The sequence below is a fragment of the Vicugna pacos genome, chromosome 34 (genome assembly GCF_048564905.1).
Source record: "Vicugna pacos chromosome 34, VicPac4, whole genome shotgun sequence".
Taxonomy (NCBI): domain Eukaryota; kingdom Metazoa; phylum Chordata; class Mammalia; order Artiodactyla; family Camelidae; genus Vicugna; species Vicugna pacos.
This window is the reverse complement of record NC_133020.1, coordinates 14,998,474-15,019,655: the sequence shown is the minus strand read 5'-3', so window position 1 is coordinate 15,019,655 and position 21,182 is coordinate 14,998,474. Positions and strand designations below refer to the sequence as shown.

The 21,182-nt window shown below is 36.6% G+C and overlaps 1 protein-coding gene across 3 annotated transcripts in view; it reads right to left on the bottom strand.

Moving 5' to 3' along the window:
* The window catches only part of LRP6 (LDL receptor related protein 6), a 126,089-nt gene that overhangs the window by 24,819 nt on the left and 80,088 nt on the right, over positions 1 to 21,182 (bottom strand). For all 3 annotated transcript variants that reach the window (XM_015235650.3, XM_006199867.4, XM_031670661.2), the window contains 8 exons: positions 18,926 to 19,142; positions 17,955 to 18,244; positions 16,400 to 16,626; positions 14,266 to 14,450; positions 13,295 to 13,621; positions 6,825 to 7,027; positions 4,865 to 5,076; positions 3,737 to 3,927 (listed from right to left, as the gene is read on the bottom strand). In XM_015235650.3, the coding sequence (XP_015091136.1) occupies positions 3,737 to 3,927; positions 4,865 to 5,076; positions 6,825 to 7,027; positions 13,295 to 13,621; positions 14,266 to 14,450; positions 16,400 to 16,626; positions 17,955 to 18,244; positions 18,926 to 19,142 (1,852 nt within the window). The remainder of the gene's footprint in view (positions 1 to 3,736; positions 3,928 to 4,864; positions 5,077 to 6,824; positions 7,028 to 13,294; positions 13,622 to 14,265; positions 14,451 to 16,399; positions 16,627 to 17,954; positions 18,245 to 18,925; positions 19,143 to 21,182) is intronic.

Below are 21,182 nucleotides of genomic sequence, written 5' to 3'. Positions count from 1 at the left end.
AGATAACTTTGTTATGAAGTTTTAATAATTAAGACGATATAGTATCATGTAAGACAAAGCGACCAAGGGAACATTAGAGTCCAGAAAGAACTCATACAAATACAATCACTTCATTTATAACAAAGGTGAAAGTAGAGAACAGTGGGGAAAGGATGTTCTTCTAAAAAGAAATGGTGTTGAGTTACATAATGATGTGGAAAGAAAAATTTTAACTTCACTTCACACCATACACAAAATTAAAGTCCAAATGAATTACAGATCTAAAATGAGAACAGTTAAACAGAAAAATTTTAGGAAAAATCACAAGAAAATATCTTTGTAACTATGCAGTAGGCACAGATTTCTTAAACATAAAAGGCACTAATCATAAAGGAAATAATTAATAAACTGTATTGCTTTAAAAATAACTTCTTTTTCATCTAAAGACACCACTGGGAGAGTGAAAAGGTAAATCACAAAATCACAAAAGAAGATTAATGTAATATACATTTTTTCCTATAAAGTATAAAAATACACTAAAAATGATTAGAAAAGACATATAAATGTAAGGATACACCACAGTCATGAATGAAAAGACTGACTTCTTTAAATATAACAATTCTCCTCCAATATGCATGTAACTTGATAATGGATTAGTATCTTGACTAAAGAATTCTAGAAATCAGTTAATAGAAAAGTGGGCAAAACTATGAACAGCAATTCAAAGCAACATGAATAATGAATACATTAACCTCAATATAAAATAGAGAAATGCAAATTTTATTAATAATGAGATACACCTTTAAAATTATTGGACTGGTAAAAATTCAGAAGTCTAATAATACCAAGTAATATACTTCTGTAGGGATTTTAAACTGATATAATCACTCTGGAGAGCAATCTGAAATAATTATTCAAGTTGAACATGTACATACCACGTTACATAGCAATACCACTATGAGGTTTAGGCCACAAAGAAATATTCAAATATGAACATAAGAATATTCACCATAGCACTGATTTTTTAGGGGTTTTATTTTTTTTTTAGGGTTATTTTTTAATTTTGATGGAGGTACTGGGGACTGAACCCAGGATCTTGGGCATGCTAAGCACGCACTCTACCACTGAACCCAGGATCTTGGGCATGCTAAGCACGCACTCTACCACTGAGCCATACCCACCCCCTCCACAGCACTGATTTTATGGCAAAAAAAAAAAAATGGGAAATAGCAGTTTAGATAGCAGAAAAGAGAAACTATAGAATGATCATACAATGAAATACTATTCAGCACTGAAAATAACTTGACATAGATTTGTGGATCAACAGGGATCATCTCAAAACCATGATATATCTGAAAAAAAGCAAGTGACATAAGAATACATAAGACTATATTAAATTTAAAAAGTGAAAAAAAGCTTAAATATATGTGTGAGTATACATGGAAAAAAATACATACACACATACAGCAAAATATGCATGGAAAAAAAAAACATCAAAAGTTACCTGTGGGGAAAGAAGGAAGAAAACAGAATTGGGGAGGGATACACAAGGGCTTCAAAATTCTCCTTAATGTTTTTTATTTTTCCAAGAGAGAAAAGGGGAAAAGGAGGTTCAAAAGCAAATATGGCCAAATACTAAGATTTGACAAAGCTGTATGGCAGAAATTCTATACTTTCTGTGTGTTGGAATCATTTCATAATGAAGGGTGGGGGAAAAAAGCATGCAAAGAAAAAAAAGGAAGTTAATTCATTAAAGCATTAATAATGATAGGGCTTTTAAAAAAATTATTTTTATGGGGGGAGGTAATTAGGTTTACTTATTTATTTTTTAATGGAAGTACTGGGGATTGAACCCAGGACCTCATGCATGCTAAGCAGGCACTCTACCACTGAGCTATACCCTCCCCTTTAATGGCAGTGTTTTGATTTGCTTCTTTTTCTATATGCTAAACTGTCTTTAATGAATATGTAACCTTTTATAACAAAAAATAAGTATCATAAATGAAGAGAAAAAGAGAAAAGGAAAGGGGAAAACCCACCTTCAACATTAGTAAGAGTTAAAACATTGATTTAAATAACTATTATATAAATAAGAGGGGATATAAAAGATACAGGTGATTAGATAAGGGAAATAATATATTATGTCAGGGATGTGCATACACATAAGCGTGTGTATGACTATTCACAATCAGAGAAGACACAGTGGAAGGGAGGCATTTGAAACTGAAAAGACAGATTTTTTTTTTTAGTTTTTAAAAAAGTTACAAATGCATTCAAACATATAAAAATTAAAATGATACAGAAATAAATACTCTTAACATACCAGTAAGTTAAACTTCTAGACCTTTCTCAAGATACATTTGTTTGCATATCTCTCAAGGAATATAAAAACATACATATCCTTATGTTTCTTAACAGTACATATACATTTTTGGAGGCAATCTGCCAGTAAATAAAGTATAAAGTATGTGTGTATGTGTGTATGTGTGTATATATATATAACACAGTTTTAACTTTTAAACAAAACTAAATCTTAATAAACAACTTAATTAAAAAAAATCATCCTTCTATGTCAGTACACAAAGATCTACCTCATTTTTTTGGAATGACTGTAATATTCCGTATACTTGATATGCTAAAATGTATTTCTCTGTGATAGGCTATTACAAATAATGCTCAGAAAATACCCTCGTATAACTGGGTCAGTATTTCTACAAGACAGTTATCTGAAAGGGAAAAATTTATGGGCAAACTGCCCTCCAAAGAAGTCTCACCAATTTCCATTTCCACAAAACTACGTAAGAGCATGCCAGTTTCTACCGTGCCGGCCAATGTTGGGTATAATCAACTTCATAGTTAATGACTCTGATAGATATAAATAGTGTATTATTTTAACTTCATTTCCCTGATCACTAGTGAGGCCACACAGAGTATCTGGACCTCAAAAATCAGAGGTAGAGGAATTAACTATGATTGGAAACAGAGGACTGCAAGGAAATGAGAAAGTAAAAGTGCATCTGAAGACCAACAAATTATTTAATTTGGTTAAAACACACCAGGAATGTTAAGATCAGTTGAGTTTGATGATGAGTTTGTGAAAGGCAAATGAGCAACTTCAGTGTTCAACCAGACTTTTTTCCTTCAGGTTCTGAGACTACCTTGAAGTTTTTTCTTTTTCAGTACAGTAGTGATATGATTACAAACCATGCCTCAGAAAACTAAGATAAAAACTGTAAACTTTCAATGGGGGGGTAGGAATCAGCAGGAAGGAGACTAATCATGGGCTAGAATTCAGGCCAGAGATAATAAGAACGCAACATAGAGCAGAAATATCAGACAAGGAGAAGCGATGTATTAGAAATACATTATTTACAATGAGGGGGAGGGTTAGCTCAGTGATAAAGTGCATGCCTAGATAATGCATGAAGTCCTGGGTTCAATCCCCAGCACTTCCCTTAAAAAAATAAGAAAACCTAATTACCCGCCCCCCAAAATCAAAAAACAACAACAGAAAGAAATATACTATTTACAGAGCCCATATCAATAAAACTGGCAAGTTACTAGATAAGAGACGGAATAATCGTGTTGATCGTTCAAGGAAAAGTACTTCCCGGACAACTGGATATTGACTACTTTTAGTGAACAGAACTGTAAAGAAATGTGTACAAAAATAATACAATAGAAGTAAAATACAAATGCTATTGATGAGTCATCTCAGTAACTCAAATCAAAATAAAGAAACACATTTCCTGAGTACCTGAGAGATCACTGCTTTCAATCCGCCGGAGATCTGAATCAGCCCAGAAGAGTTTTCCCAATCTGCTATCAAGGGCTAAAGCAACTGGTTTACTCAAGCCACTGAAAAAGAGGACCTCCCGTTCCGTTCCATCTAAAGCAGCTCGTTCAATTTTGGGAGACCTTTCCTGAAGATTGGTAAAATACATATACCTGAAGAGAAAGGAGGAAACAGTAAGTTTACCAAAGTAAGAAACCACACAAAATGAGAATATTCTTGTCGATTAAGACAAAGGGATGTGGAATCATATTTTCAAGTTCTAGTTCGAATGTTTTAGAATATATTATTCAAAAGGCCATGGAATACATTTATTAATTTCAGTAACAGTAACAAAGGGTATACAGAAGTTCTTAGAGAGTTAACTTTCATGGATTAATAAAACAAAGTGTTAGACACAGGCATACTTACACTTGGAAATATTATTGGAATAATACAAAACAAAAAATAAAATAAAATAGGAATAATCAGAGAAACCTAGACACAAAATTTTAAATTTCTTCTCTGATGAGTCTATTTTATAACTGAAAATAAGTCACACATGAATCATTTCTTATATTTAACTTCTGGAGTTCATCTCTTTCCTTAACTCTTGAAGTACGCTACTTTCCCTGCTGAATTCCTTATCATTAATTCAGACACAAGTACTATTTATCAAACACAAAGAAGACACTATATGGAACGTAAAGTCTAGTAGAAAATATAAGACTGAAAAACAATTAAGTATAAAGTAAATTGGAAAGGATGAGTACAACTAGAGATGCACAGAGTGGTGGGTATCTGAGAGAGGGAAAGTCACACCTGGGGAGTGGAGCAGACCAAGGAAAGCTTCATGGTGGACGATGCAGGTCAAATAGTCTTGAAGGTATGGGTAGAAATTAGAACTAAAGCAGTAGTGACTAAGGAAAGAAATTCTAGGCAGTAAAATCTAAGAAGGCAAGAATATCAGAAAACGCAGGGGCAGGTGAATGGAGAATGTCACGTTTTTCAGTGGAGCACAGGACACTTAAAGGTAAGCAACTAATGGGCTGAAAAGGAAAGCTGCTGAGGTTTCAGATGCTAAGACATCTGAATGCCACTCTAGTAACATACCCTTTCTCTGGGTTTACCACGATGGCTCGAGGTCTGTCTTGCTCGCCTTTTAGCACCACTCCAATTGATCTCCCATCTAATCTTGTTACATTAATGACATTGGTGGCCTCACAAGTCCAATAGATGTAGCGGCTATAAATATCAATGCTGAGGTCATAGGGCTGTATTTCTAGGTTCTGATTTGGAACTGAGCTCACAACCACAGTAAAGCCCTAAGGAAAGAAAAAGAAACACACAGAAAATTAGACTCCAAGCCAGACGGCCCAGAGATCACTCACAATACTTACACTTATGTGGTAACATACCTGAGAAGGAACTCTCAAGTCTCAAGGATACTTCTTAGTGAAATCTTTTTTTAATGGGTAATGTGCTTCTTTACTAACAGGCATTTCAAATGTTCCCTTTGGTTATTTGGACATGAAGCAGAAGAGAGAGCTGAGGCCGTATCAGTTGCTCTAAGAACCTGATAGTGCATTGATTACAGATGAGAGCGAGAAGGTAACAGCTGTCTCCTGTAAACTAGGCACAACTGTAGCTAGAACCACACTCTAGAAATACCTGGAAACAGCAGTACTCAACCAGGGGCACTGGTCAATGTTTGGAGGCATTTTGATTGCCACACCTATGAGTGGCTTCCAGTGGGTAGAGGCCAGGAATGCTGTTCAACATCCTACAATGTATGCGTCAGACCTCCACAACAAAGAATTATCCAGCCAAAAATGTCAAGAGTGCGGAAGTTGAGAAATTCTGCTCTAGAGACAATGGCAATTAGGGCTACAAACCACATCCATCAATCAATTCTTTCTCTAAATCTCAAATCCACCAAGAAAGAATTTTTTTTTTAAAAAAAGCCAAGCAAAAAGAGAACCTCTGTTCGTCTGTTTTATTTGAGTAACTTTTATTTTATTTACTCGGCATCTCTAAGATAACACTCCTTACTGAAGCTATCTCAAATGACCTTGCTCTGACCTTGGATGTATAATAACAGCTATAATTTCTGTTAACTAGTTATCAACTATGTAAGTCCTGGCATCACATAGTATAAAGTCCATCTTTATGACATACCGCTATAACTGTATCTCTAAATAATCCCTCAGCCACTCCCTAAATACATTATCTCCTTGGTGTTTTTTTGTCAGATAAAACATACAAAAAATTAGTAATCTAATCTTCCTAAATGTTAACACATTCAAAATCCAACTTAACATTACTATTAAAGAGAAGATGACAATTATTTATAGAATCCTGGTCTAAAATTGCTTGGACACAGAAAGAAAGCAAAGAAGTATAAACAGTGGTATGTAAACCATGACTACAATGTAAACACAGATACGCTGATAATATTTTCATTCCCATCCTGCAGTCAACCAAATAATACTTACCAAAACCAAAACAAAAAAAAAATTGGATTAATAACATATCTTAGATGTTTTTCATTTTACTGAGATTATGTTGTATTTTCCTATCCTCTGAGCCTCTTAAATGACAGTTAACTAGTAACAGAACTGTTATTTACTGAGTGCCTACTATTTAACAGGTAATGGGCTAAGTGCTTTATATTCCTTTTGGCTAAAAGAGAATCTTAGTGAGGGAGAGAGCTGAGATCAGAACCAAGGTCTACTTGATTTCAAAGCTTCCTACACTCCATGTAAATGGAGTCATTAAATAACTATATATATATATATATACACAAAAATATATATAAATGGATATGAGTGGGAGTAACAAAGTTATTCTGATATATGAGCATAAATTATTTTAACATAATCTTCATTCCAACAGAATTACCAAACAATTGTTTACTCAAAGATCCTTAGGGAAAAAAAAGCTGCTAGATCCAGAATTTTGGTTTTACACACACACACACACGTAAGCAGAATCAAGACTTAATAACATAGGATGGTTGGTTAGCCCAGTTACTAGGCAGAAGAAATGGATTTTGAAATGAACTCTGAACTACCTGGCTGCCATCTTCTTGTGCTTTTCGGATCATGTTTTGTCGTGAGTCAATCCAATAGAGCTGCTTGTCCAGTGGGTCATAGTCAATGGCCCGGACATTCCGCAGGCTGTGGATAGGAAGGATGATGTCAGGGCTCTGCTGTTCATCAATCACCATGCGGTTGATGGCGCTCTTTTGGCTGAAGAGCAGGAAAGTAGTCGGAGCTTAAAGAAAGAAAATGGCAAATATGAAACACAGTTACCCTAAGCCCTGTATCATTAAAAGATTTGATCAGCCTGTTGCCTCTATCTCATACAAAACAGACTTATATGTTGAAGAGGTACCACTAATCAGCACGCTGGTTACCAAACCATTTATGAATTTACCCAATGACACAGCCACCTAAGCCTGTTTTTCTATGTCATCCACGGTGGTAGCATGGGAGACTTGACTTCAATGAAGCATTTGATAAAGATACGCAAAATTCTCCGCTCTGCCAGGAAAACAATCCTAACTATAACCTATTCTTGTGGATGGAAGGATGCCTGGGTCTCTACAGGTCAAAGCAGGACCTTCAAGATTGGTTTTAGTCTCAGTTCTCACACTATTTAGTCACTTGATCTTAACTAAGGCCCTCAACCTTTCTGAGTAAAAATCTGCTCAACTCTAAAATAAGGTTATAGCCATGTTTTTCTGTTCAATGAGTTGCTGTAAGAATTACAACATATGTGAAAATACCTCAAAAATTGTAAGGCATTATGTCAATTACACTTCAACAAAAAAAATTATAAGGCATTATATGTCAAGTAAAAATAACTATTGCTTATTATCACCAGTAGCAGCAGTAAGAAACTTGGTATTAGTAGGAATCAAACCCTCATGAGTTGCAGACATAGGTACTCTTTTGCATTGTGGGTACGTGACAGTTGCAAGCAGAGGGAGCCAGTAAAAACCACACCCTAAGTTGATGCCCTAAATTTATGAAATGGGGAAATGCAACAGAGGTAGCATTTTCCTTTCCCAGGAACTAGGCCTCTGATGACTATGCAGTCATCTTTAATGTAAGAAAACATCTAGAAAAGAAGAGCATCTTGACAACGCTACCAAAAACTTCAAAGTCTAATAGCATTTTTAAAATCTTCACTACAATATATATAAAAATTCCATAATTATAGTCTATTCTCTTGGTTATCAGTTGTCACCTAAACCCAGTAGAATTTTGTCCTTCTCAGGGATATAAACATAAACAGCCATGACAGAACTCCTTGCTTTATTTCCCCCCAAGCCCCATACTTCATAGTGCCATTATTTGTGGTTTCCGTTGACTTTACTTTCATACCCAAATGTGCATTGACTTAAATCCCAAAGAAACTCATTGGTTCTCACAAAGCAACTTGGTATTAACAACACTGAAATTCTGCTTTAAGTCCTTCACTGGCTGAAAGTCCACACCTATCTTGGAAGATTCAGAAAGTAACGATCCCACTGGAACTCTCCATTATCTAGAATCCATAACATAACATTCAGCAATTTTAGTAGAACCTATGCCTTAATGAGTAAGAACAAATGTCATAACAGAGTACTTAACAAGTCTCCCATCTATCTTTTAAAAGAAATATTTTGGGGCAGTATTATTTTTTTTGTAAATCAAGAAAAAAAGAAGAAGAAAAGCTCTGAATTGTAAGTTGCCAATAAAATAAGCACCACTTACTCTAAGACACACAATGGAACTTAGAAGACCCACAGTTTTAGCAGCCAACTTTTCCTGCCTGAGAAAAAAATTATTAAAACACATGTATGTTTTACTGGGTACTTTTTTTTTTCTTTTTCTGAGTCAAGTTTTAACCTTTAAGAGTCCACGATTAGGTATTCTAGAAATGTAGATTAACACAAAGCCACATACGGCTTCAAATAAATGCTTGATTCAAAAAGTCTATGGATGACATTAACAACTACAATTGGCTAAATATTCCTAAGCGGAGGCTGGTATTTTAACTTCACAAGTCATCCAGTGCTTAAAGTGACAAAGAATATGCAGTTTTGTAAGCCTGAATCTATCCTAATTTATGTAACCTCTAACTATCAGTGAAACAATGTTTTAAAAACTGTCCTATTGGGTTGTCTCAGTCTTGTGTTCCCAAAGTGAAGACAGCCACAAGCAGAAGTTGGAAGATTAGGTGTAAGCAGAGGAGCTTTTCAGTTCTCTTCTGAAGACACAAGTGTTCACTCAAAGCTTAAAGGAAGGTACTGCTCTTGGGTAAGAACAGCATAAATGACAAGGCCAAGCCCACCACATTCGACTGTGCCATCTGGGCATTTGCCAAAGGCATCAAATAGGGACTGACGTCCAGGCCGCACTTCGTTGGCCAAATCAAGCACAGGTGTGCAACTGCATCAGTAACAGAGGAAACATCTTTTGCCAATTTGCACAAAGGTGCCATAGAGGCCAAGCACTTCAGTACTGAACAAGGGATTACACAATTTGGCCTCCTGTTTCCTCTCTGGCTTAATCCCTTTATTCACTCTGTTCCAGGGGCACTGGCCTCCTAGGTGTCCCTCTAACAGACCAGACATCCTAGGGCCTCTGCACCTGCTACTTCTTTTTGCATGACAGGCCTTCTCCCAGATATCCAACATAGCATAGCTCTTCTCCTCATTTCCTTCATTTCCTGACACAGTGTCACTTTCACAGTCGGGACTCCACTGATCGCCCTATTTAACAATGCAATCCTCCTCCCAATCCCTTCTTGCTCTTAATATTTCTCCATAACACTCATCTCCATCTAACTCATGATATAGTTTACTTATTTGGTTCATTATCTGTCCTACTGAAATGTAAGCTCCATGAGGGCAGGGATTAATGTCTATTTTATTCAGTGCTACATTCTCCCCCACTGGCTCAAATAATCCCCAGTATGTAGTAGGTGATGAGTAAATATTCATTGGAAGAATAAACGAAGAAACAAATGAAGAAACAAGCCTCAGATGATAACTAAAGAGAGCCCTGTAGCTATGATTTTGAAAGAAAATGAAATTGCTTCAGAGAATTAGGAAAGAAAAGAAGCAAACATTTATTTAGGACCTCCAATATGTCACACATACTAGATGTCATCTAATCACCCAAATTATCATCTCCATTTTAAAGGTGAGCAAGCTCAGAAAGGTTAAGCAGTTTTTCCCAGGTCACAAAGCTGCTAAACGGAAGAGCACATGTGTTTTTCCAAACCCTATCCTGCTGCTTCTTTCTTTTATTTAACAATGATTCCTTGAATGACTACCATTTACCAAACACCATTCTACATAACTGAGATGTGTCAGTGAAAAAACAGGGAAAAATTGCTGCTTCAGAGTTTATATTCCAGTAGACAGACAATAACCAATAAACGTTAATAAAAAGGCTATAGTAAAAGTATATCAAAGAGTGATTAAGTGTCATGGGAAAAAGAAAAATGCAGGTGAGAGGCACTGGCAATGCCACACAGGGTGGAAGGATGACTTGCAATTTTAAATAGGGCAGACCAGGTCTCACTGTGAAGGTCACAATTAAGCAAAGACTTGGATGTGAAGTAAATCCATGCAAATATTTGCAAGAAGAACATTCCAAGTAAAGGAAATAAGCAGTACAACAGCCCTGAGGGAGAAGTAATTGGCATATTTGAAAACAGCAATAAAAGGCTAGTATGGCTGTCACAGAGAGAGCAAGAAAGAGAACAGTAAAAGCTGAGAAGCAAATGTGGGGGGGGGCGAAGTGTAGGGTACGGATGTGCAGAAATTAAAGGCCGTTGTAAGAGCTAGTTTTGCCCTCTGTGTGAAATGGGAGCCACTGTAAGTTTCTGAGCAGAGAAAGAAAAAACTCTGATTTAGTTTTTGAAACACAGGTCAAGGAGTAAATTACACAATGTCAGAAAACTTTTTGAGGGCAAGCACTTTGTGTCAAACTTCTCTTGTAATCTGCTTTGGAATCTAATACATCTCCGCACAGATATTAACTAGCACTCATTACAAAAAGAGCACATACCAGGTAGCCTCCTGAAACACTGCTGATCATCTTAGAAAGGGAGCCGAAGACAGACATTAGGGACACTCAGCACTGATTTCTCTTGGCCATCACTCACCAACTAGCACGCCCTGGTAAAAGCAGCCCAAACGATACTGACCTCACACGGTCTTCCCACAGTCTCCTGCCTCCACCCTCCATCGCTTATGACTCCCATTTTCTCCTTCCAAAGCTATGTTCTTGAAAAAGATGTCTACACAGTACATATACCACCTCCCTTTCCTTTTCTCTTGCTGATCTACTCCAATCTTTCACCATTACTTCCTTGAAATTACTTTTTTTCAGGGTTAATAATAACCACCTCATCCAAATATCCTATGGACACTATTTTAGGCCTCATGTTGCTCAGCCTCTCAGCAGCATTCAGCACAGTCCTAATCTCCTGTCTTCTGTGCCACCATCCTCCCCTGGTTCTCCTCTGCCACTTTAGTGTCCACTGCAAGTTCTCCCTTCTCAACCAGAATTCCTGAGGTTACCAGACCCCTTCTTTTCTCCACACCAAGAGCTGACAAACTATGGCCCGCAAGGTAAATCTGGCCTGATGCCTGTTTTTTAGAATACTGCTTCAGAATTGAGCCACATTTTAAAAATGTATCATCTATGGCTGCTCTTACACTGCAGTGGACAGAGTTAAATAGGTATCAGAGAGACTACAGGATTCACAAGGCCTAAATATTTACTCTCTGGCCCTTTAAAGAAAAAGTTTGCTGACCCTGGGTCTACACTTTCTCCCTAAGTAATCTTACCCATTTCAAGAAAGGCTGGTAATTATAAAACTTCTGTCTCCAACCTCATCTCTTTTCTGAGCTCTGGGTTCTTCTATCCAACTATCTATCTAATATTTCTATTTCAGCGCCCTGTAAGAAAATCAATATAAACCTGCTTAAAATTATTTTTTCATTCTTTTTAGACTTTTATTTAAAAAGACTAAGAAAATTAGAAAACTTCCTCATCTACTATCTAGTTAATTGCTCAAACCACAAAACCAGGAGTCATCCTTGCTTCCTCTTTCTTCCTCACACACAACCCATCAACAAGTTCTCTTGGTTCTAGCATCACAATACACCCTGCACCTATCAGCATCTCTCCATCACCACAGCCACCACTCCAGTTCAAGTCTCCGTGCAGTATCACCATAGTCTAACTGACTTTCCTGCTACCACTTATGTTCCTCCTCAAAATTATTCTCCACAGCAATCAAATCATGTTCTATCCTATTCAATTTTCAAAGTAACCCTACTATGTAGCTACTATCATTATTCCCATTGTACAAATGAGAAAAATTAAGGCCTAAAAAATTTCTGTGGCTTGCTTTAATAAAACACATAACTAATCTGTGACAGAGACTCCAAGTCATCAAACTATAAACTGATGTTCTTTCTTTTTTAGAACTGAAGTCTTGTGTCTCAACAGACTAAATCCTTTCCTATGTGACTTCTTATACTTTCAGGCACAGAATAATTCCCGTAGTTCATTATATCCCAACATCCTCTAGCAGTTTTGTTACCTTCAAACTTAGTGAACCATACACTACTTCTCTCCCCCAAATCTACTGTTTCTAATTCTCTATTTATCATATCAACCAATTTGCTCTCGTTTATCCACCAAGACAGGGGTCTTCATGTACACTTGAGTCATAAACCAGGATTCCCTAAGCCAACAATATTTTGTTACACACTGTGTTTTATTGTTCTTAGCAGTGTGTGTGTGTGTGTGTGTGTGTGTGTGTGTGTGTGTTTAATATGTACTATTTGATAACATTTAAAAATCAGGAGCTATTACAGTCAAAATAAATATATAAAAAATAAAATAAAAATCTGGATTCATGACTAGGTAAGAAGATCTAGTCACATCAGCTAGAATTAAGTAGCAACCACTCACTAAGTTCAGAGCATATCCTTCTCTCCAGTGCCCTGCCCCATCTATTTACTATTGTTTCATACTGGGCTAAATTTACCATATGCATTTTCTCCCTGGCCTCTAACACACTTAAATTTTTCATCTTTGGCCTAGTCTATGAACTTCAAAGGACAAGGAGATTGTATTTTGTAGATTCTCTTTGTTGTACTGTTTGTCCTGTTCTTCCCTTTCTCTATGATAATAAATAAAAATTACGTACAGCACACATGCACATGCATGCTCTCTCTCTCAAAGAAGCTATGCAAATTTTGCAATACATATTTAACGTCTAAGGATAAAAGAATTACTTTCTCTATAATATCAAATTTTCAATAACATCAACTACTTATCACCAGACACATAAAAGCAACAAAAACTTTCATTTTTCTACCTTTAGTCTTTACCTTTTATTGAACAAATGATCAACTCTGGACTTCTACAACTTTACACTCTAGAAAGAGCATGAAACACAGTGTTTCCAAAATCCTGCTTTCTCCTCTAGGTTTAGTTTGCTTTGGGGGGAAATGCAGCTTACCACTACAAGTCCTGTTGTCAGCATTAAGGGAGTAGTGGGCAGGGCATCCACAAACAAAACCTCCAACTGGCACCGCCAAGCAGAGGTGGGAGCAGTGCCCATTGCTGGAAGCACACTCGTTCCACCCTGCCTGCCGAGAGGAGTGAAACACGAGGATGTCCATCACGTAGTCCAGATGGCCCTGAATGATGGTGCGGTTTTGGCCACTGGTTTTGTTGGCACGCTCAATGCTGCGTCGGCTCCAGTCCGTCCAGTAGATGTAATCTTGGTACTGAGTTAAGCCAAATGGATGAGGCAAGTCATCTGCTATAACTTCACGGTTGAGTCCTATTTTCGGAAAGGCAGTAGACAGGAGAGAAGCAGAGGGACAAAATATGTGAGAATGTAAGTGTCTTCTTGTCAAAAAAAAAAAAAAAGAAGAAGAAGAAGTAACATAAACATTACTTTTATAAGCAATTTAAAATAGAAAATTCATTTAAAAGCAATTCTAAAACTAGACCAGTCCTCTGAAATCAATCCGTCTGTAGTCTGACCCCATGCCTCAAATTTATATTCTTGCTACAAATCACTGAGTTTGCTGAAACACCTGTAAGTGGTCTATTCTGATTGTGGTCTTATTTTCCCTCCATAAAGGCCTATAGTTCAACTCTTTCTCTTCCATAAAAAGATGGAAATGCATACACTGTATTTTACTGGTACAAAAAGTCACTTCAGGAATATCCAGGGAGCTATAAATTCCATTACAAGCCCAACAGTAATGAAATTTCCACATATCAGAGAGATACGAATCCAAGTACTTGGCCCACTATTAATATAATAATAAGCAGGATATAATGCCAGATAGAGGAAGAATCTAGACATTCATATGAAGTTTTGCTAACAGCACCTAACCAGTGGCAAACAGCAGCTGCTGATTTTTGCATAGAAAGAATTATATACTATTTGTCTGAATAAAAAAGAGTACAGCTTACCAAGCATATTTGAAGATTCTATTAAGTTAGTGTCCAGGTCTGTCCAATAAAGCCTCCTTTTAGCATAATCAATAGTTAGGCCATTTGCTCGCCCCACATTTGGAACTAAGGTAGTACGTTCACTTCCATCCATGGCAGCTCTGTCTATCTTAGGTTTTCCACCCCATTCAGTCCAATACATAAATCTAAATTCAAAACAATGGATATTTAACATTTTCACTTTTGATTATTTAGAAGAAAGGGTCATACTCATGCATAGTAACTAAAAAAATTAAAGTAAAATGTACATTAAATCAAGGAAGTTGGTAAAGTAAAATCAGAGTTAAGATTTTTTCAATTACATTGGCAGCCTCAACTCAGTATTTTTTCTAATATCTTAAAAAGGAAGTGAGTCAGCTTTCCTTAGTCTTTCCAATGAATCTGTTCCATCCAAAACCTAGGACTTGGAAACAAACCAATGATTTCCTTACTGCAGCACTTGTATTTATAAAACTAATATTCAAGAAGACAGCAAAGGATTAAAGCTCTGGTCTCAGAACCTGATTCACTTTAGAACAAAATATATGTATTTCTGAATACAAGTAATTCGAGTTTTTTAATTTATATAACCTTACTTTTCAATTTGTGTAATCAATGCTTCCCCAAAACCAAGTTGCAGTACTAATTATTAGCCTTTAAAAATTATTAGCCTTTAATTGAAGTTAAAATGCAAAGCTTGAAAATGTATTTGGTTTACCATCCAAGGTAATATACTATTATTTGTAGGAGCAAAGAACCCCCTCTTAATGTGTCAGCTGGGCAGTGAGCACTACTACTACAATCCCTGTGTAATTTTAGAACATTCCTGTTTTTATTTCACTCGTTTGAGTTTTTTTACCTTAACCTTAGAGCAGTCCTACCTACAGAATAGGCTTTTTACAGATGAGGAGGCCAAAGCACTAAAAGAAATGTGAATGATCTGTTGCATGTCTTCAACCAGCCATATGGCAGAGCTAGAATTAGAACCTAATCCTCAGCCAAATGCCCTTTCAACTGAACTAGGACGGTGCTAGTTTCAAGACACTCTGAATACTGGAACCAGGGAAGTTCTCCACTTGCCAGGTCTCATCAGACACCCAAGGGAGACACTCACTCCTCAGCCTGTCAGCTGATGGTTGACTTGGTAGCAAGGTATAAACACACTTTTCTGAAAATTAAAGTCGTCTCGGGCTTTGTCTATGTTTGTACTTATCAGGTGACAGGCACGTGCACACCCCAAGAGCCAAAGAGAAACAACTGTGGGAGAAATTTCACAGTTGCCAGCAGCCACATAAACTAGAGTCCTTAGCTCCAACTACTAAATTTATCTGTCTAGTAACCAATGCTGAGAGCAAAGATCGCCATAATCCAATCACAACATGTCAGCACAGACAAACTGCCTTTGGTATAGCCTTCTAACTACACGGCGAACTAGCTAATGATGGAGCTGACTGATTTCAGGGAAACTATTCATTATGGGTATGGTAAATATCCTTATATGTTCACATTGTTAACATCTGCTTTTTAAAGTGGAGCTGTTCTTCAAATTGCAGATTTCTTAGCTGTTGGCTTTTTAAAACTTGCTAAACCATGTACAAAGGATCATCTACCTTTGAAAAACATGTCATGTTGGAAATAGTTTATCAAAAAGTTTACTATTTAATATCAAAGTTTCTTCAAGCTTCTAATAATCAAACTGTCCATTTTGAATTAATAAATATTTTAAAATGCAATTATTTCTCTGCAACATTATTTCAGGGGGGTTACTTTAATAGGCTTGGAATCTGGTATAACCTGTGAGAGGCGGCAAGCAAATACAGACTTGATGACACTTTTAAAAAGGCTATTTACTTAGCATGTAAATACGATCACTAATATTTAATTATTAATCTATTTCACTAATCTTCACCCAACGTTAATAATGACACAAGTAAAATTTGGCTAATAATTATTAATTCTAAATCAGCAAAATCTCAACTAATAGTTTAAAGATGAAGCTAATCTACAGTTTAGTTGTCAGATTCTTAATAAGCATTATTTAAGACATCAAGAATATAACTCATAACTAGGCCATGCACAATGTAGCTGCAAAGAATGCATACATAAAGCTGTTTACCCTTCAGCGGGGTCCAACGCAAGAGCTCTGGGGCTGTCAAGGTCTTTCCACACCAAAACTTGTCGGTGCTGCCCATCCAACTTTGACACCTCAATTCTATTTGTTCCTGTGTCTGCCCAGTACAAGTTCTTCCCAAGCCAGTCTACTGCCATGCCTTCCGGATAATCTAAGCCAAATTCTACCACATGTTCCAGTGCACTGCCATTCATAAAGGCTCTGCTGATGGTCTGCAAAAATAAGATGAACAACAAAGTCACAGGGCTTAAGTACAAAACACTATCCAGAAATAATGTGTGGTTAAGTTTTTGCTGGATGGAAGGATGCAGAAGAGTCAGAGGCATAGTTTCTTAATACAATTCACATATTTTATGAGCACAGAAAAAAAACTGATGTCAATTTCTAATAAATGTAACTGTGACCTCAAGTTTTATTGCCAATTCATAGAGACATATTTGAAATTCGTACAGACCAGAAATTTATTCCAGTAAAACAATGGAATGACTTTTCTTTTAAAATTTATTAGTAATCAAGTGAAAAAGATGTGACCAGAGTGCTGCAGATTCTTAACTGGCAGTCAGCTTCCTGAAGGTGCTGGAGTATGCCATGTCCTTGTGTCAGCAAGAGAAAATCTCAACAGCTTTTATCTTATAAAATGCATATGACTATTATCATATTATTGCCATTGCAGCTTTGAATCCTCTAAAAATGTAGAAGTCATAATTCAAGCTATTAATAACATCTACTACTTCTTATCAAGCACTATCCTAAGTACCTTGTATACATGTATTTTCTACTTTAATCCTCACAATAAGCCCTGCAAAATAAGGCATTATCTCTCTTTTCACGATAAGGAGACTTAGAAGCCCACACAATAAAAACCAAGATGAATTTATTTACTTCACTTATTCACTAATTTAAGAGATTTTACTGAACACCATCAGAATCCAATACCCCATGGCTTTGGCATATTAGACAAAATTTTACACAAGTTATCTAAAGCAAGCACAAAACAATCTGGAAGAAGGAAAGATTATTCTTCAGATTTTATGGTCAAGAGCTCCTCTTTATTGGCTGAATATGCTTTTCAATATTCATTCTAGGGGGAAAAAAGGTATGCTGTAACTCACAACTGGCATGTTCTACCTCAGTCAGGTGCTGACAAAATTTTTTTAATAAATTGAGAGTCAAGTCTCAAAGCCATTGATGTGAGGGCTACAAATGCTTACTCTCTAACCGCAGAAAATGTCACTCATGACCTCCAAAATGGAACAAAGTAGAGGAAGATTAAGTCCTGCAGATTTAGAACACTTAAGCAAAGTATCCGGTAATAAAAAGTACTTAATAAAATACTGAATGTTTAAAAAAATTTAAATTGAATTAAATTTAAAAAAATACTGAATGTGCCTTCCCTTGACTTCCTTTAAAAAGTTAAGGTTTTTGTTGAACTCTGCCTATTAAGTAATGAGGGAAGTTGATGACAGCATGAAGACTCAGAAATTCTAGAAGCTCTCCTTTTTTTAGTCCCCAGTATTAGTATTCCAATTCTTTTGCTAACCTTGAGTGATATGTCCGTCCAGTAAATTCGGTTGTCTGTCACATCAAAATCCAAAGCAGAAGCTTCTTTGACACCAGTGAGCGGAATGGCCACATTATTATTGTTAGTTTCCAAAGAAATTCTCCTGATATCTGCTCTCCGTGAAAACAAGAGGAAAGCCTCGGGGACAATGCAGGTCCTCATGTCACTGACGAGCTCGAAGCCGATGGGGCAGGCACAGCGAAGGCCTTGGGGTCTATAGAGGCAGAGGTGGCTGCAACCCCCGTTCTCCTCGGCGCAGGGGTTGGAACCTAAAACATAAGGTAGTTATCAAAGGGCACAGAAGGACATGCACATGAACACAGTAAACACATTTTCAATTTAAAATGACTAAGCATTTGCTTCACCAAGACCTAGGATTTCATTTGCTCCCAAATCTAGACTTTCAGTTCTAATCTCACAAACAAGCACTGTGAGGATGAACAGGGAATAAAAGACCAGGTGCGGCAGTAAGGCCCACAGTCCCCACTGCTTGGCGGGGACTGAAGCCGGAGGATGGCTGGAGCCCAGGAGTCCTGACCCGTAGTGCACCATGCCGATTGCGTGTCGGCACTAAGCTGACATCAGTACAGTGACCTTCCAGGTTGACTAAAGAGGGAAGAACTGACCCAGGATGAAAATGGAGCAGGTCAAAACTCTTGTGCTGACCAACTGGGAATAAAAGTATGACAAAAATGCTTTAAGTAAATTGCATTATTCATACAATAGAAACTCTTTGCCTGAAGGGGGGTGTGGGGGGTGTGTGTCTGTGTGTGTGTTAAATTACTGAGTCAACATTTAAAGGGGCCATTCTTGGTTAAAAAAAGCTTCGCAGGTGATTTCTACATTCCCTTAAAACATTAATAATTTACACTGCTGACTTTCCAAGCAGCTGACTATCTCTGTCCTTTCTCGTTCCCGGTTTAACGTCCAGGAGACTTGGAATTACTTACCGATGATTCGATGAACATTTGTGGCTTTCAGGCCCATGAGGTCGGGGAGCTGATCGATGATGATTTCCCTCTCTGCACTCCGTTTGTGCACTCTTTCAATGCTACGCCTCTGCCAGTCAGTCCAGTAAACATAGTCACCCAACAACGTAAACCCAAATATGTGAGGGATTTTGTCCTCCACTAGTACTCGCCTCCCAGTCCCATCGGTATTCATAACCTTGAAGTTTAAGTTTAAAGAGAAGGAAGAGGAAAAGACGGGTCCTTATTTCTTCAAATACATGTGAACATGGCAAATCCAACTGCCCAATACATCAGAATCTACAAGTGTCATCTTCGTTAGTCCTACTACCATGCTTTCACAAAATGACAAATGCTGATTTAATGAGAATGATTTCTAATACTCAATACAAGCTCATATTTTACTACTATTTCTCCATTTTTTTATTATCCTTCCTTCTAAAATCTCTGGCAATATTAGACTTAGTATGCATCCCCTCTATTAAATGACTATGGAAAAATTAAAAGTACAGTATTATCACCTTAAGTTTGCCTGTACATTTGTTTTCAAATTACAGTGTACCTTTGCACACATTATTTTGTTACATATTTTTTTTACAACACATTTTATTTTATCCTAAGAGTTTTGCCTTTTTTACATTTAAGGAAACTGAGATTCAAATAAGGTCACACAGCTTGCAAATAGAGTTGATGTCTTTTTTAGGACTTTTTCTACTTAGTGTATTTTTTATTTCACTGTTTTTGTTTAAAAATCTTCTTAAAAACACAGATAAAAGGGTTCTCGATAAATCTCTCAGTCCCCTAAGGTTATAATCACGAAGTTATCAGGGGTTTATGACACTCCAGATGCTCTCTCTGCAACTCAGTTTCAAGTATCTTGGATGACCAACTCTTTCCAACTACCCTAGAGCAACAGTATTAAATTCATTCTGACACTTTCATTATAAACATCAGCAGCTTCCCTACAAGTGGCAATGACATCTTTTCTGCCTTTGACATTGCAGAAATAGGTATAACTCTTCCGTTCTACAAGACAGAGTAAGTCTTCTAAAGCACCAACTTCCAAGTCCCCGGAGCTGAGACTACTTCTACCATTGTAAATGGCCTGTGTGCCAGGCAAATCAGCCTTCAGAAATGTTATTTTGGTACTAAAAACATGTGCATCAAACAACATCTGCCCCCAAAGTTTCAGGTATAATCTTACACAAGTGTTAACTTTTTATTCATAAAATTATATTTCATATAAGTCAATACTGTGGCTGCCTAGATGGAATGACAAGCAAATATTTTCTTTATCTTTCCTCTCTAAAAATTTTAAAACACTTGCTGACATTCCAAAAACAGCCAAACCTTGGAAACAAAGTACTTAAAAATTGAGCAAAATTATGCTATACCCTTGTGTTTTCATGTGCAGATATCAATAAATATTTGATTTACATCTGACAGAAGAGAGATTATATTAGTTGAATGTTTATTCCTATCAGCTACAACAGGACTTCTATTAAGCCAACTGAATAAATCCATATTTAAATAGAATGTTTTTTAAAAGTCAAAAACAGTTAAAAAAATTAAATACTACTCCAACTCCTATATTAAATATTTTTTAAGTTAATAACTTTTCCTTGAGACATGAATTTAGACTTTTTTTACATTCATACTTTCTTGCAACAGACCATTTCCGGATATATTTTAAGTCTACGGTTTATCTTAAAATTACTTTGGTGTTTAAGAGTAAAAGGACTAAACAAAGAATAAGGGTTGATAATCTATTTACATATCTAACTAGAATGTGATCTCTAGAATAGAAGGAGCTTAATTCATCTATTTATGCCTCTCACAGCTACTATTAAAGAGCCTGGCAGACAAAGAACTCAATAAATATCTGTCAAATAATTTTTAAAAGGAAATAGGTTTCCTGAGACCTAAGACACTTAAGAAATCTTCCTAAAAATGGAAATGAAAATTTATGTAACAGTTCTTATCCTCAGATCCCAGCTTAGCCATTTGAATGAATGAAAGGTATTCTTGCTCCAATTTTAAATCCATGTAAAAATGCACACTACTGCCTACTTTTGGAGAATGGATATATTCCTGATCCCTCCCAAAAGCAGAGCCCCAAGAATTTCTGGCCCTAATCTATTACTGCCTGAAACTTTGATCAAGGTGAAAATCTTTCCTCTATTAGACATTTCATTTAGAAGAGTCATTATTTTAGGCAGGAGAAGAATATTTTTGTAAC